This window comes from Cinclus cinclus, chromosome 6 (assembly GCF_963662255.1).
Source record: "Cinclus cinclus chromosome 6, bCinCin1.1, whole genome shotgun sequence".
NCBI lineage: Eukaryota > Metazoa > Chordata > Aves > Passeriformes > Cinclidae > Cinclus > Cinclus cinclus.
Genome location: NC_085051.1, coordinates 31,707,988 through 31,724,896, shown reverse-complemented (window position 1 = coordinate 31,724,896; position 16,909 = coordinate 31,707,988). Strand labels below are relative to the sequence as shown.

Below are 16,909 nucleotides of genomic sequence, written 5' to 3'. Positions count from 1 at the left end.
CAGCACAAAATTCTAAAATTTTATGTACTGTATTGCAAAGAAGAGGAATGAGTATGACAGATGAAAACAATCTACAGGGCAACTAATTTAATTAAAATTGCTCAGCTTTGGACATAGATTAATAAAAGGATTAATGTTAAAACTTATACTAGTCTATTCAAATTTTGGTAAAGTGGCTTTCTATCTGAAAATCTTCTTATAATTACATATTTAAAACACTCCATGCTTATTCCTGAAAAATATCAATTTCAAGAATACCAAGTGGCATTGTCCAAAATAGAAGGTAAATCATGTTTGGTCACAGGCAAAGAAAAATGTGGGAATCATTCATTGCCCTAGACAAGAAATAAGATGTCTTACAATCTTAAGCAAAGCAAAACCTTTTCTTTCCATATCTCTACAGATTAACTGGAAAGGTAGCATAGTTAAATGAATAAATGTATCTGCTTATGACACTGTGTAATATTTGAAAACCTTGGTAATACAACAACAGACCTGGAGTGAAAACCTGAGTTCACAGAAATTTCTTTCTAGTTGAACATTAGAGTGGAAACAGATTTCACCCTAAAATTTTCATCTTACTATCTTATATTCACTTCTTTTCCCTTAAAATCCTCTATTAAATGCATAATTTTGTTTCTCATTTTTGACCTAAAACATTCATGATTAAAAAGTTTCTTCTGGAATATGTTTTAAAAAGCTGTTGGACTGAGGTTCTTCAAAAATCTTTTTGAATTCTTGAGTCTAACTACAGTCAAATCCCTCCAGAGTAAAGTTAGCCTATGCTTAAAAGTCTAATCTGAAAGATTTAAAATTAGCAAATTGTACAGAACTGAATCTGTTTATCTGAAAAGGATGAAAGGACTTGTACTCCATCTAGATTTGAACTTCTGGTACCACAGTGGCTAGGTATTTCAAACCAGAGGTTTAATACCGTGAGGTTTATAAGGCATGACACTCATAACTCCATCTTTCCTATGTTAATATTCATGTTAGAAACATAAATGAATGCCTTGATAAACTAGTCAAATATATTTTTAAATACTAAATGACAACAAATATGAAAAGTAACTATCAAAGTTGCCATTTCAGTGTCAAGAAGTGATATGCTTTTTTTTAAAACATTCCTTACAAATCTCAGAAAAAAGGGAAGCCCCTAACAGAAACATTACTTCATTCCCTAATGACACAATGCAAACCACTCTTCCATTTTTTACCTTTGTCTCATCCCACTTCCAAGATAATCAGCTCGAGACTACCTTAGCCAACAAACTGTGAAACAAATCCAACGTACGCTATAATGCAGGCAGCCCCAGTTAATATTGTTCAAATTATTTACATCTGAAGGGCTGAGCCTGTCTGGATAGCTGGGCCCGACGCTTCTCTGGACTTGGTTTCTGCTACTCACATCTGTTTCAGCTTTAGACTTTCACTGGTATTCTGCCAGCAGCCACAACTTTTTAATGGCTACAATAAACTACAGAGACTCATCAAATCTTTGTTGTACGTGTTAAAATTATAACCTCTTCAATTAAAATTCTGATTTAAAAATTAACTGGAGCATTAACCGAAGAAAAAAATCTGAAAGGGAATCTTTGAAAAAAGCTAAGTTCTTATGTAAGTGATGGTTTCTTTGTTTAAATATAAGAGAAATAATCACAGGAATGCTTGTTAGAATCTGTTGCATATTTTTAAGTGATAAAATACCAACATCTGAAAACATTCCCACAACCTTTCTGGTTTCACATCTTTGCTGTCATTAACATTGTATGTTAATTGCTTTGTCTAGCTTTAACATACACCTTCACAATGAATTATGGAAACAACTTCAAGATAACAATTTTTCTTGATTTGCTATAAATATCTAAAAAAATTTGGTTTAGAAAACAGAAATCAGTGATTACAAGAAAGCTGAAATTTTTATCTTAATGGAGTTTAGCTTTTCCTACTCGCTGTTTGTGCCTTTGCAATGCAGAACAAATATGATGTGAATGTCCCAGCCTCAATGCAGATCCTGCACGACTAAGATGTATGACAGCAGGACTACATGCTGAAAAAGTACAAGATCAAACACAGATCATGTTTCTGCAAAAACTAGCCCAAAAGAGGGCAGGCCAAGGGGCTTACAGGGCCAAGCGATGAGAGGAGATAGAGCACTCACTTATGCCCGGGTCGAACAAACAACAACTGATACTTTCCTACCACTATTAACCTTTGAAATTATCCTAAGGATGGCAGTGACCTAATCCAGCAATTCCTAGCTGTAAGGATAAACTATTTTGTAACGGTTTTCAGCGCCTTGCATTGAAAAAAAAATTGAAAACAATTATCTTGTTCAACTCTGATTATAAAAGGACTCTTCCATTCCGGTACAAACATGTAAATCTAAATACAAAAGTTTTTACTTGTAATGTTTTGATGCAGATTCTCTTCCTAAACTCCGTCTTCTACACAGAAATCCCTTACTAAAGTACAATGTTTCTATAACAAGAAAAAGGCTTAAAATATTCAGTGAATTTATTTTAGAAAATTGCATGTAGCACAAAATAAAAAAGAAACTGCTTGGAATACTTAAGAGAACAACCCTTCCTACTTTATTTCCACTCAGTATTGATTGATAGATGAGTTGGGTTTCTGAGCCCCTCTTTATAATAAACATTTTTAAATGTTTATTTTATGTCCCAGGGTGAAAATATTTTGAACTGGAGCTTTTCATTTCCCTTTGCTCTGCCTTGGCAAGCTGTGTTTTATTTCTACATTAATAGTATTCAACTCTTTCTTGTAGCTTTTAAATTGTTGTTATACAAGCACTGAAGAAAGTATTTATGTTATGGAGCTAACGGATATCTACAGTTAAACACATAGTCCTGGAGAAGCCAGAGAAAAATTCGCACATAACCAAAGAAGTTCTCAGAAAGCTTTCTTCAGAGGCCTTTCGATTGTAAAAGGGAAAATTACTTTTCAGGACCTCTACTTTCATTTTTATTAAGTCATGAGTTAATTTTTTTTTCTTTCTAATTTATGTGAGTAATTTGTGCCACAGTGTAAAAACTCTAAATGAATCAACACTATAAACCCAATTAGCAATAAGAAAACCTCATAAAGATCACATTTTAAATGGCACTTTGTTGTTAGCAGAACAAATGTGAAAGTTCCCAGTTACCTTCTAGATCTCTCTTCAGTTTCCTTAAGTCTTTTATTAGGTCTTCAAATTTAACTTGGGAGGCCTGGAAAAAATCCTGTGGTTCTGGTAAAGGAAAAATGCTCTTGTCTGTTCCTGCTTCCTAAACAAACAAACAAACAAATAGGCCACTATGAAAACTGAATGCATTTCCAGTGAAATAAATAGCTTTTTTAAGAAAAAAATTCTCATCTATGCAACAGTGCTATAAAATTACAAAACTAAAATATTTTAAATCATTCTTGCTAAAACAACATCTCATTCAAGTTTAAATACTGACCATTCTGAATTATTGAAACTTCCTTTTAGATGCTGTAAAGCAAACTGTGCTCAATTTAAACTCTGAAACAACATTAAATGCACAACATTTCAGTTAATTTTATGTCAGTAAAGGTTTAGATTTGGGGTTAGAAGTTTCTTAAAAAAAGATAACGAATGCCCATTTTAATGCAAGAAGGGATCTTCTGCCAAAAGTTTGTGGTTTCACTCTCTCACAATTCATTAAAAACACACACACTTTATAAGCATAAATTGAAAACCCTATTCAAATATTTCCCGAAGTAGTTTACACAGACAAAAATTCACAGTTTAATGCTTATGTAGCTAAATAAATAACAGGGGTTAAAGTCTGTATGGAATCCCTATAAGTATATACCTTATTTTTAGCACAGTGAGAAAAAGAATCAGAAGTACAATAAACCAAAAAACCAACAGAAACCCTCCACAACAAAACAAAACAAAACAAAAATACACCCAACAACCAGCCAACAAAGAACTTCCACAAGGTTCAAAGCAATATCTCCAATGAAATTTTAAGAAGTATGTATAAATGGTATTTATATGACATTGCTGTGTATAAGCATATATTACTGAATTTGAAATATGCATATACCTGCATGGATTTCAGTCTGCAATAAAGCAAAATTCATAGGTTGGAGTACTAATTGTTTTGGAAATGGGGAAAGAATATTTTCTTTCATTATAAAGATACGAACATTTTGGTGGAGAAAGTGCACTGGATAATAATTACACTGTGTTTATTTCCTCCCAAGGAAAATACACTGTTTTGTTTCACAAAATTCCCTGAATTAAAATTACAGTATAGTAGGAAGTTTGCAGAAATATTTAAATAAATTAACTAAATATTTTAATAAATTAATTAGAAAGCATAAAAATCGGAATTCCCCAAAAACCCCTAAACCAACAAAACCACCACCAACAGAAAACACAAGAAAAAAGAAAGAGCAACAAACAAACCCAAAAACCTTAAAGAAAGAATACTGACACAGATCTACATATATCAAGACTATTAACTCATCAATTCAACAGCCTTATGTAAGAATTAAAAAAAAAGAAGAAAAAAAAAGAAAATCAATTAAAATTGCTGAAAATCAATGTTGAGATCAATTAATAGCAACATTTTAATTTAAAATACAACATTTCAAACTTTCCACTCAATCAAGTTTGGCTATTGCCAATACCAAATATATATATTTAATATATGAATGCATATAGTAAATATAAATACATATACAGAGGAGTATCACATACAATAAAATGTAACTCACAGCAGCATTTCAACCCCTAACTTCACCCCCATCAGCTGACTCATCTATCTTAAAATACCAACCTGCCCTTGCATTTTTTATCCTAAGAGAGAAATCACATTTCTGCCTTCCAGTACCATGAGGTCAGAAGAAATTTCACAATGTTACTGCCACCCAGATGTAATAAGGCAGGAGTGGAGTGACCACCTGCCCAGTCTGCACCAGTCTTGAAACTTATAGCAAATTTCATGTCTATTGAGGTACACAACTATGGTAAGAAAACAAAAGAAATGGATTTTATTTTCCCATCAGAGGTACTATGTTTAGATTTCTACAAAGCTGTTACAAATCCTTTGACCATCTCTTAAAGAAACCCAGTTTTGGAGAGGCTGATAGAGCAAATCCTTTACCTTATCACAATGGCGTAGGTAATATATGACGACATAATCCACAAGATTAATACCATTATCCTAGGAAAAATTAAAGATGTGTTATTAACACTGATTCAGTGTGTGAAAATGGACTCAATTTAAAACTAAATTCATTATGATTTTATATTGCTGTGAAAAATGGGATTCACAATATTTTTTGGCTTAGCATTACTGGCTGAAAAAATCTTTTTCAACATCAACTTCATTGTAGACAGAGTTTATTTGGTTTTGAATACCAGGCAAAAATACAGGCAGAGAAGAATACATGGGAGAAGCTGCCCCACATTTTATGTAATAATAGAAGGCATTACAAAGTAATAATATTAACCCAAATTAATAATATAATTCAATAATATTACTCTTGAACATAATATCAACTAAATATTACAGTCACCTCAGATACATTAATGTGAACAGAATTTCTTGATTCCTATAGTCTCAATCATCTATAAGGAAGATCCGAAAAAGGCATAGATACTTTACATATTTTATTCTAAATATGAACTCAGATAGCATTCAACTAAGAAGTCTATTTCATGCCCTGTTAACATATAAATATGAATTTTAATTCTCATTTTATGGAACCACCATTTCCATGCTCCTGCACACAACTGTAAACAGTATTTTATTTTGCTGCATGTCATTGGGTCAGCATGAGCCAGATGAACTAAGGAAAAGTTATACATTACAGTCAGCAATATAAAAGAACCATGATATAGAGAATTATATCTGGAATGCCTTTGAAGTTTTTTTGATGTGTTTTCATATTTTATATTGACAGGTATCAGAACAAACATTTGTATGTGAACAATGTCTGACTTCCTGTACAGAGCTGCCTTGTCTATATGAGAGTCTGCTGCACATTATATTTTATTAGTATCATACACCAGCAAAATTCTTAACTAAGTAAGTCACTGCTGTCATGCAGAAAACGCCACCCTGCATGTTTAAGAGTTTTAGAAGCTATTACTGGCAGGTCAAAAAAACCTCCATAAAAAGTAACTTTCTAAGCTCATATGACAATAAATGACTTTTATGTGAAATAAGAGGTATTTAGCATTGGCTCTTTACCTTAGCTCACGGAATTCAGCTCGGTTAAGAAGTATTTGCTGGCAATTCACAAGACAGGAGTAATGGGACAAAGGAAGAATACCTTAATGTTTAAAGGTACAAGACCCTGCATTCTTCTCCTTTGCAAATACAGAGTAGCAATTATCTCTGAGGTTTCATGCCTGCCTGTAGCAATTGGACCCTTTGAGTTTTCATGCATTTTGAAGAGTAATCTAAACTAATAATATATTTATTCTGGCTACCAGGAAACTGTAAATAATGTAATTTATAAACTTGCTTTGCTAAGGAACAAGGCTTACACAGTTTATATTTTATATCAGTTACTCCTTTTCATAATGCATAATTTTGGAACATGCTTGCTAAATTCAGCCACACTGGAAAGTCCCAGAGATTATTAAGTTCCATGAAGCTTATAGGTAGATAAATAATGACACTAAACCTGAAGTAGCAGTTCTACTGAGAAAAATCAGGCAAAGCTGGGTTTTACATTCTTCTTCAAGGCAGCTAGCCAGCCAACAAACACCAGAGTAATGGGAAACTTGGCCTGGTTCTGGTTAAGCTGCTGTATGTACTGTGTCTTGTCCATGCTGTAGGACTGGGGAAAAAGTGGTTATATGTAACAGCTGAACCATCACAGTGATGACAAAAGTAAGAATTAGAACCAAAGAATCATTTTGGTTGGAAAAGACCTTTAAAATCATTGAGTCCAACTGAAAATCCAGCACTGCCAAGTCCAAACTGTATTCCTAAGTGCCACCTCCAGGGTCATTGACTCCACCACCTCTCTGGGCAGCCTGTTCCAATGCCTTATAACCCTTTCAGAGAAGAAATTTTTCCTAATATCCAAGCTGAATTTCCCTTGAAAGAACTTGAGGCTGCTTCCTCTCATCCTATGGTTTGTTACTTGGGAGAAGACACCAACCCCCACCTCGTTGCAGCCTCCTTCCAGAGAGCTGTAGAGGGTGACAAGGTTTCACCTGAGCCTCCTTTCCTCCGTGCTAAACTACCCCAGCTTCCTCAGCTGCTCCTTCTAAGACTTGTGCTCCAGACCTTTACCAGTTTTCTTGATCTTTGGACGTGCTCCAGCACGTCAGTATCTTTAGGAGACAAAGGACTCAAATCCTTTGGATAAAGCTTTCATTAAAACAGCTGATCACTGAGCCATTCATTAAATGCGTTTCTACACTTCCTTAATGATGATATACACAAGTAAAACAAAATGCTCCACAGATACCCCGTTTTCTGACATTGCCTGTCTCACAAATGCATTCCTGTGTACATGAAGCACAATGGAGAACAAAAGCTTAAAATCTACATCTCTTGTAGTCAAGAAAGCACTTCATATAAGAAAAGAAGAAGAGAAGGAAAGATTTTTTTTCCTCATACTCCAAGTCTATACCAACATCAGCAGAAAATTATCTATTTTTTGTTGCTTCTATATACATGTGGTGTCTAGGTATGTTTTGGCAAAGAATGACTTTGAGGAGTGTTCCTATTGCCTACATTACCTAACACCTCCTCCCCTGCCCTACTGAAATAAGAAACAAAGTAATCTCATCTCAGAAGGTGTCTAGCCTTTGAGCCTGACTTTGATCCTAGCATGACTAATCAAAAACCAGCTAGTGCCTCTCAATTTTTGACAAAATAATTTACTGCCAGCTATGAGCATTTTCTTGTGCATGCCACTCAAACTTCATGTCCTACATCAATTTAACTGACAATTTAAAAAAAGACTAAAAGTATCTTGTTGGGTGTGACATCTCTTTGATCCCTAATACATAATTTGTTAGTGTATACATTATAATCAACAATTACTGATATTTTGTTTTTAAACCTGATTTTTAAAGAGTTTTTATTCAGACAGAGCAACCTTCATTTAAGAGCATGAAAAGAGAATGGGGACACTTACTGGAGAAGAGTTGAGCAGTCTGTGCTCTTACTTCTCTCTACCCTACTAAGTCCCTGCTAATAAGAGAGACACACAGAAGTTCTCACATAAGGTAATTATCCTAATAGTACTGAACAGGAGAAATAAGTTATTAAGGAAATATACACATGTGCAGGAGAAGGAGGTGAAAAGTTAGGAGAAGAAAGAATGAAAACTGTACAAAGAACCTTGCTTTTCAAGCAAGAATAGTAAGAAAGAAAATATTAACTTCTGCCACATGAAGGAAGAATAAAAAAACCCACTTACTCTGCTTTTGACATCCTTTAGTTTGGGGAGTATTTCCAAACCAAACCCATCAGCTTGACCTCGGGTCCTATTCCCTCCGTTCATATAATTTCCAAAAGCCAGAATCAAACCCAAAATTTCCTTTACACTCTTCATGTTCAGCAAAGCCTGGAAAATGGATACTGGTCTGTAAATTCGGTTGGCATAAAAATTCTAATTGCTAATATAAAATATTTTTTTCATTTTATTTTGGTAAGGTTTCTTTCCTGTCTGTTTTTCACCTTGGTAGATAACGGAAGCTGAAGCTGGTACAATAATCAAAACTTTAAGAGAAACTTTTTTAGACTGTATCTCCCTAAGATAATATGTTTAATGTAATCCATACAATGCAAATCATATGGCATCAAATGCTAGGGTAATGACAAAAAGATTAATGGAAGATTTCTAAACATTCACAGAAGACTTCAAAAATCTTACGGATAAGGACATAGTTTATCATGAGTTTTGCATAATAATGTCAAACAGTCAAATGGAGAAGTGCTATTTTTGCTGCCACCAGGTTAGACTCGGCCTGTCACTCAGTCTGTTTCTCATTCGTTTGAAAATTCACATTCTTGGATCCATACTTAATCTAGATATAGGAGGGCTAAGGACTAACTAATGACATGTCTCAGAACAGAAAACAGTAGAACCAGTAAATTATTTTCAGTTACATCTGTCAGTTGACAATCAGAGGCCACAGGCATAATTCTTAACTATTTAGCCTTATACACTGGATTATTCACATTCAGCGTGAACTCCTCATAAGTGAATGGAAGGCAATACGGCTTTCCCCATCTCATACAACACTGATTATTTACGCCTCTTTTGGAAAGGAAAAAAAAAAAGTAACTATACCTATTGCAAAGAAATCCAAAGGGGTTGTGCATGGGTACTCTGTCAAAGCAAAGCTGATCAAAAACTAATCTTCAAATTAGAAAAAAAATAACATTAACTACTTTTCTGGTTATGATGTTAGACCTTTAGGCCACTATTTAATTTCTCTCCTAATTTTCACCTTGTTCTACTTTTCAAAATTTATTTGTTAAGATTTCAAAATCATGTCCTTAAGTCTTTCATAGTGTGGAAATATTAGGTAGAGCTTTGTCCCATACTAAAAATTCTGCTGTATCAGGTTTACCAGAAATTAATTGATGCCAAGGAAAAGTAATAAGCTAATGAACATGACAAGCATCTACTGGCAGCAACAGTAGTATGCAAATAAAAAGCAGTTTGCATAGAGATTATCTATTACACTAATTAACAAGCAAATTAATAAAAATATACCATTTAAATACAAATAAATTTCTGTGTACTCTATGGGGCATCACATGCAATTCACTTTCCTGCTTCCCTCTTCCTTTTGTTCTTTTAAGCAGCTAAAAATTTACTATAGTTTTATTTCCTAAAAAGCCAGTAAACAGGATTAAGATTCCTCACTTATGGTAAAAAAGAAGCATAAATACTCTAAAATATATTTAATTTAGCTTTCATTAGGACTTACCTTGGAAACACGAGTCACGATATCTACTTTCCGGTGCACCGATGTTATCCCTTCAGAGAAAACTGACTGGAAGATAATACACTGAGCTCGTTCTGCAAAGTTGGGGATTTGAGACAACTCATAGAGAAATCTGTGGGGAAAAAAAGACTAATTATTAATAAATCTCTATTCTTCTCAGTGGGGTACATAATGGATCAAAGCCTGCAGCATCATGAAATATACATGCACTCTTTCCTATTTGAATCAAATCTGACAGAATTTAAAATAGTTGTATTTTTTATGCTAAGAATACCTTAAAAAATCTTACTAATATGAAGAAAAAGGCAAGACATTAATCATTATCATATCAGGGCATTAACTATCATAGCTGCACAGTAATAAACAGAAGAATCTCAAACCTAAATCATTCACTAAAAAAAAGGAAAATCTATGTAGCGCTACCTACCTACATACTAACTTATGCAGTTGTTTCCCTTAAAAATGTGCTCAGAAATACAGAATTCAATATATTCCTATAAATTTATTTCATAATGTAAAATATCTGCTGACAGCTTTCTTCTGATTGTCAGCATCAATTTTCTTTTTCCATTTGCACCACACTTTCAACTATATAGCATCACATTTTACATAGGGGAATACACCTAGCTGTGTATTTAGCTCTAAAATATTTGCAGAGTGTATCTGCCTTCAGTCACTGTTCAGCAAAGTTACTATGCCTTCATCTGCTCTACATCTGTCCTCATAGGTATGTACTTCTCATGACTATTGTAGCTTTTAATATTTTAACTCTTTGGTAAATAAAAATAAATAGAGGCAAATTCAACAACTATAGTTCAGACCTCACAAAATGAAAACATCCCAAAGACATGAGTAATTCCTCCCTTTTCATCAATTTAAAATATAAGAGCTTGGCTAATAATACAAGAAGTTTTATAATTTCTCATAATAACAATAATTTTCTCTTGGGTTTTGAATTCAAGATTTCAGAGATACACAAGCTTTCTTGAAACCCAGAAGCAAGCTTGTCTTTCGCTCCAATATCCCTTTAGCATAATTCTTCTAATCTCCTGTCCACAGATATCCTTGGATTCTTCTTAATGCAATGCCATAAATATTTTTTCTACCTCACTGAATTATGAGAAATTCAGCATTCAATTTATCAGCTTGAATTCTTCTTAATTATTTAAGCAAAGATACTTGATTTGTCCAAATTATTTCAATAAATAATATCATTATGCTTAAATCTGTTCAATACATTTCTAATGCATGCTAGGCTTTGCTGAGTACATAGTGACTTTAAAAAATCACCAGAATTCACCTGTGGCTGGTGTGAAATACTGTGTTTTAATTGGAATACCATTTTTTTGTTTCTTTTTCTTTCTTTTTCTTTTTCATCTGATGAAAAAACCTATTGTGAGAGAAGGATCAGGGAGGCCCAGCTTGGCTCTTAGACTTAAGAAGCGGGAAAAAAGAAATGCCAAGCTGGTATTAATAAAAATGCTTCCTATTGGGAATGAATGGTATTGCCAGGAAAAAAAAGAGGGTATTTTGCACTTTGTGTGAGAGAAACAAAGGAAAGAAAAACCAAACTGCTTCATTAAAGTTCTAACATACATACAATTAAAAAATTTAAATTTACAAAGTCAAATAACACATACTCTTGCCTTCCTGTGAAAAGAGAACTATTTCTGACATGGCTGACTATCGAATACAATGTCATTGTGCCGAGAGTTAAAACAGCATCAGCATAAAAATAAGATTCTGGAATTCAGACTATCCAAAGTAAATATCCAGACAGAACCCTTATAACTGAAATCTGTCACAAAAAGGAATCTTAGAGTCTACAAATATAACTACTAAACAAAAAGACATAGCATGAAACTATGGCTGTCACAGATAAACCACCAGTTCAGATGGACAAAACTTTAGAAGAGAAAGAAACACTTTTATTCTCTGAGAAAGGTATAATTTCAACTTAAAATAATGGTGATGTGGCTGTGACACAGCTTTTGGATGGGTTTCTCATTACTACAATTCTGATGGCCTAAAATAAACACAGAAAATATGCTGTTCATCTCCATGAGGTACGTCATACTCCTTCAAAAACTGTAAATAAAAAATGCATAACTTGAAAACTCTTTAGCCTACCAGAATCTGGTAGTTAAGAACTTGAGAGAACTTTAAAGCCAGGCATATTGTTATGATGCTAGTGTAAGAGAGCATTCTTGCAGAAGATGGAAAAGAAAGGCTGATTGTAAGAAGATAAACTAATTTTCAGACCACATATATCCACATTTGAAGAATATAAAATTAAGAAACAGTTTTTTGGAAAAAGGTGTATCTAATCCTGCAAGCTTCTAAGTACAACAGCGGGATTTAAACTGAAGTCCAAGCAGAGCTGTCTTCAAAGAGAAGCAAGTGGCATTACTGGAACAGCGATTATAAATCAGTCCCTACTTCCTGAAACAAACTGCATACAAACCAGTACCATATTTTGTTATTATTTCCTTTATTAGTACTTATTTCATCTTGGAGAGGCCTACACAGACAATATACTACAACTAAATGCAGTCTCTTGGGAACCAGCTACAGCATCTGTATCCTGCTAGCCGAGCCCCAAACTGTCACCAATTTTGCATATAAATCTTTATCACAGCAATTAATATTAGCATTTTAACAGCTATTATCATGAGGCATAATTTAGGGTGCTATTGTTATGTTGCTGTCATAGTTAAAGAGTTTGTGCCAAACTTAACATACAAGCAACACAAATAAAAATCATGTGTGCAGAAGAACATCAGTGATACCACTAAAGCTTTTTATTTGTCTGGTAATCCAAACACGTCACGGCTTGCTTTAGACTTCAGTGAACTCAAATCAAAGGTTGCACTGTATGAATGACTACTGTTACTATGTGCAACCATTTGATAAATTATTTCATTTACACTTTTGTTCTGATCCTCATTAAAAACAATGCATGAGGCTTATGCCCCACAGCAAATATTTTTAATCACACATACAAATGTAGCACTTTTCCATCTTTAATCTTTTATGGCGCTAGTAATTAAAGCACAGCTCCAACAAATCTCCAGTTGTGCAGTTAGGTTGACTTAGAGGCTGACTGAGACAGCAAAGCCAGGAGCACATGATCTACTGAGTTTTCAGAAAGCACATTATTTTGAAGGTCCAACAAAATTTACAGAAGTGCATAAAGCAAATTGTTTTCCCCTTAAGCCACCTTTTAAAAAGCTAGTTTTCTTAACCTGTGTAGTTTAATTGTAGGGTAAAAATGGGATACTGAAGACTTGCAGAAAGAGCACCAAGTAATAATTGATAAAAAAATAACTTCTGTCTTTGATACTGCTATTTCATTCTGAAGCACCAGACATAAATGCTTTATTTACAGTTTTTAGTTATGGAACAATGATAGTATAAATCCAACTTTGTATTAAGATTAACCTCTTTCCACTGCAAGTTATGAAAAAGTCAACCTCCTACAGCCCTAGAACTCCGTAAGACTCGTATTCTCCAGAAGACAAAATGCATTCATATTTATTTAACTTGGACATACAGCAAACAGACTGCCAAAGATTCAAGCTCTGGAAAACATCAGCTAGTCACACAATGTATCCTTATGCCCCAAGCCAAGGCAATGACAGCCATGGATATGGGATGCAAGAGTAAGCTAGTATATAAACTTTGCAGCATATAAACTTTACAGCTTTCTGAAGACTTACTAAAGAACAACAGCCTCTCTTCGACAAGAGTAAGATCATACAGCCTTATCTCCTCATATGAGCCTATTCCTTAGCATGCAGTCACAAATCAGTATTTAGTTGCCTCATGAAAGGAGGAAAAGAAAAAAAATATCTCTTTTCTTCAGCACTAACATTTTAATGGGAAGAAAAGGTATGAAAATACAGTAATTCTGACATTAACCAATCATATACTATCTCTATTTCAGTTCTTCCTCCCCATATCCTTTTGTACACCAGAGACAGCTGAAAAGACAAGAATGGAAACGATGGCAAAGGAAACAAGATGACAGTGAGGCCTCTGGGGAAGGAAGAATTGAAAAGGGTAAGACTACAAAAGAAAAAAGCAGTGAAGTAGCAGAAGACAAAAACACACTTGTAGGTCAACATCTGAAATCAAATGTATATACAAAAATAAAATTCAGTGTTGGATTACCATTTGGTTCATAAATTCTTGAGGATTTTTTTCACATCGGTTTAAGGCATATTGCAACAGAAAGAAAAACATTTAATTTTTTCATCCTAACAGTTGTCACTGCCCACAACAGTTGCAGGAGAGGAACTGTAGCATCATAGGTCTTTAGTGAACTCGACCAGAGTGTACAAGGTGTTTGGCCAAATGATCAACCCAAACCCTCTGTTATGCAGCTCTTTCAAATAATTATCAACAAAAATCATTCTGGCCCTTATGTAATATTAATTAAGCCACAAATGCCTTAAGAGGATAAACCTTTTACAAGTGTGAGGATGGGAACAAAAATTCTTATTGACTCAAGGCTACATATTTTTTTCAGTTCTGCTGGTCAAAGCTGATGTAGCAAACTCCGTCATGTCTGAAAAAAAGTTTTGTCATAAGGGAACAATTTTCATCATGCCTTGAAATACACCAAGTTTATAATTTTAGGAAACCTCATCATTGCCAAGAATTATTTATCAAAACTGCTTGCAACATATAATCAAAGGACTATATAATATAATGAAAAACTATTACAAAATAATCTTACTGTTCTGGTTTATCCAGAAGCTTCAGTTCCTCCTCTTTTGAAGTCTGGTAATATTGCTTGATTTTCTCCAGTTCATCCTTTTGTGCTCTCTGAGTGAATTAATATAAACTGATTAGTTACCAATTCATAATAAATTAATAAATTACTACTTTACCTGTTCGCCTGCAAGCGGCAATTATCTTTTTTTCACTGAGAAACATTCAGACTATACAAAAGCAAGATGCTTAAAGATCTATTCCTTCAGTGCCTTATATGCCATTTACTACACAGGACCATCCCCAAGAGTCATAACATATGCCCAAGAGTACTGTCCAAATACTTCTTGAACTCTGTCAGGCTGATTCTGTGACGACTTCTCTGGGGAGCCTGTACCAGGGCCCAAACACCTTCTGGGTAAAGAACTTTTCTCTAATACCTAACCGAAATGTCCCCTGACACAACTTCAGGCCATTCCCTCAGGTCTCATCACTGTTACCACAAAGAGAAAATCTTCCCCTCTTCCCCTCACGAAGAAGCTGCAGGCAGCTGTAAGGTCTTCCCTCAGTCTCCTCCAGGCTGACAGGCCAAGTGACCTCAGCTTCTCCTTGCACATCTTCCCCTCCAGTCCTTTCACTACCTTCACGGTCCTCCTTTGGATGCTCTCTAGCACTTTCTATCTTTTTCATACTGTGGCTCTCAGAGCTGTCCCCAGCACTGGAGGTGAGGCTGCCCCAGCTCAGAGCAGAGCAGGACAATCCCCTCCCTTGCCCGGCTGTGATGCTGTTCCTGATGAACCCCAGCACACCCTTGGCCCTCCTGGCTGCCAGGGCACTGCTGGCTCATGTTCAACTTGCCACAGACCAGGATCCCCAGGTCCTTTTCCACAGAGCTTCTCTCCCATGTTTCATTCCCCAGACTTACCACATCCAAGGTGCAGAACCTGTCACTTGTCTTATTTAAGCTTTATTAAATTTAGTGGTCAGTGACTGCACAACCCTCTGATTTGTCAAGGCCTCTCTGCCTTCAAGGGAGTCAATGGCTCCTCCCAATTTAGGATCATCATCAAACTTACCTAATACACATTCCAGTCCTGTGTCCAAGTTGTTAATGAAAATGTTGAAGAGCACAGGGCTTAGAATGGAGCCTTTCAGAGCCTCACTAGTGATGGGTCACCAGTCTGACATCACCACCTTCACCATAACCCTTTGCACCTGACCTGTGAGTCAGCTGCTCACCCATCACATGATGTGTTTATCCAGCTGTGTGCTGGACATTTTACCCAACAGGATACTGTGAGAGACAGCATCAACGTCTTTACTGCAATTAAAAAGATTCTATCAGCTGGCTTCCTTTGGTCATAGAATCACCAAATATGCTGAGCTGAAAGGGACCCATCAGGATCATTGAGTACAACTCCTGACCCTGCACAGGACACCCCAAGAATCACACCATGTGCCTGAGAGCATTGTCCAAACACTTCCAGTTGACTGGGACCTCTCCAGATTTGCAAGAGCATTCAAAAATCATCAGAAAAGGCTCCATAATGACATCAACTAGCTCTTCGAATATTCTTGGATGAATTCCATCAGGCCCCATAGACACACAGGGATCCAGCTGGAGCAGCACATCCCACATAAGGTGAGAGTTGACTGGGAGTTGATCAATCTCACAGTCATGGTCATCCAGCTCAGGGTACTGGGAGATCTTCAGCCCATCATCGGTGTTGAACACAGAGGCAAAGAAAGCATTCGACATCCCTTTGTCTATGTCCCTGTTTGTGAAATGATCATCCCCGTCTTGTAACCAGCTGATGTTATTCTTATACTGCCTCTTGTAATTAACAGGTTTAAAAAAACCTCTTTTTATTGTCCCCCACAGTTCTGTCCAGCTTCAACTCCAACTGAGCTTTTGCTGCACAAATTTTCTCCCTGGAGTGGCAAGCAGCATCTCTGTATTCCTCCCACATTAGCTGACCTTGCTTCCATTGGGCATATATCTTCTTTTTTTGCCTTGGCTCTAAAAGAAGATCCCAGCCCAGCCAAGCCAACCTTCTGATTCATCTGCTTGAATTCCTACATTTAGGAATTGTCTACTCCTGTGCCCTTCATGAGGTGGTGTTTGAAAAACAATCTGCACTGATAAACCTGAGAACCTTCATAAGCATTTTCTCAGGGGACCTTACTCACTAGTTCCCTGAGCAGCCTAAAGTCTGTGTCTGAAATATT

General features: G+C 35.5%; 1 protein-coding gene across 1 annotated transcript in view; it reads right to left on the bottom strand.

Annotated features, from left to right (window-relative positions):
- The window catches only part of FMN1 (formin 1), a 124,106-nt gene that overhangs the window by 45,397 nt on the left and 61,800 nt on the right, over window positions 1-16,909 (bottom strand). The window contains exons 8-12 of the mRNA XM_062495379.1: window positions 14,706-14,794; window positions 9,947-10,076; window positions 8,425-8,571; window positions 5,139-5,198; window positions 3,164-3,284 (exon numbers count right to left, since the gene is read on the bottom strand). Of these exons, the coding sequence (XP_062351363.1) occupies window positions 3,164-3,284; window positions 5,139-5,198; window positions 8,425-8,571; window positions 9,947-10,076; window positions 14,706-14,794 (547 nt within the window). The remainder of the gene's footprint in view (window positions 1-3,163; window positions 3,285-5,138; window positions 5,199-8,424; window positions 8,572-9,946; window positions 10,077-14,705; window positions 14,795-16,909) is intronic.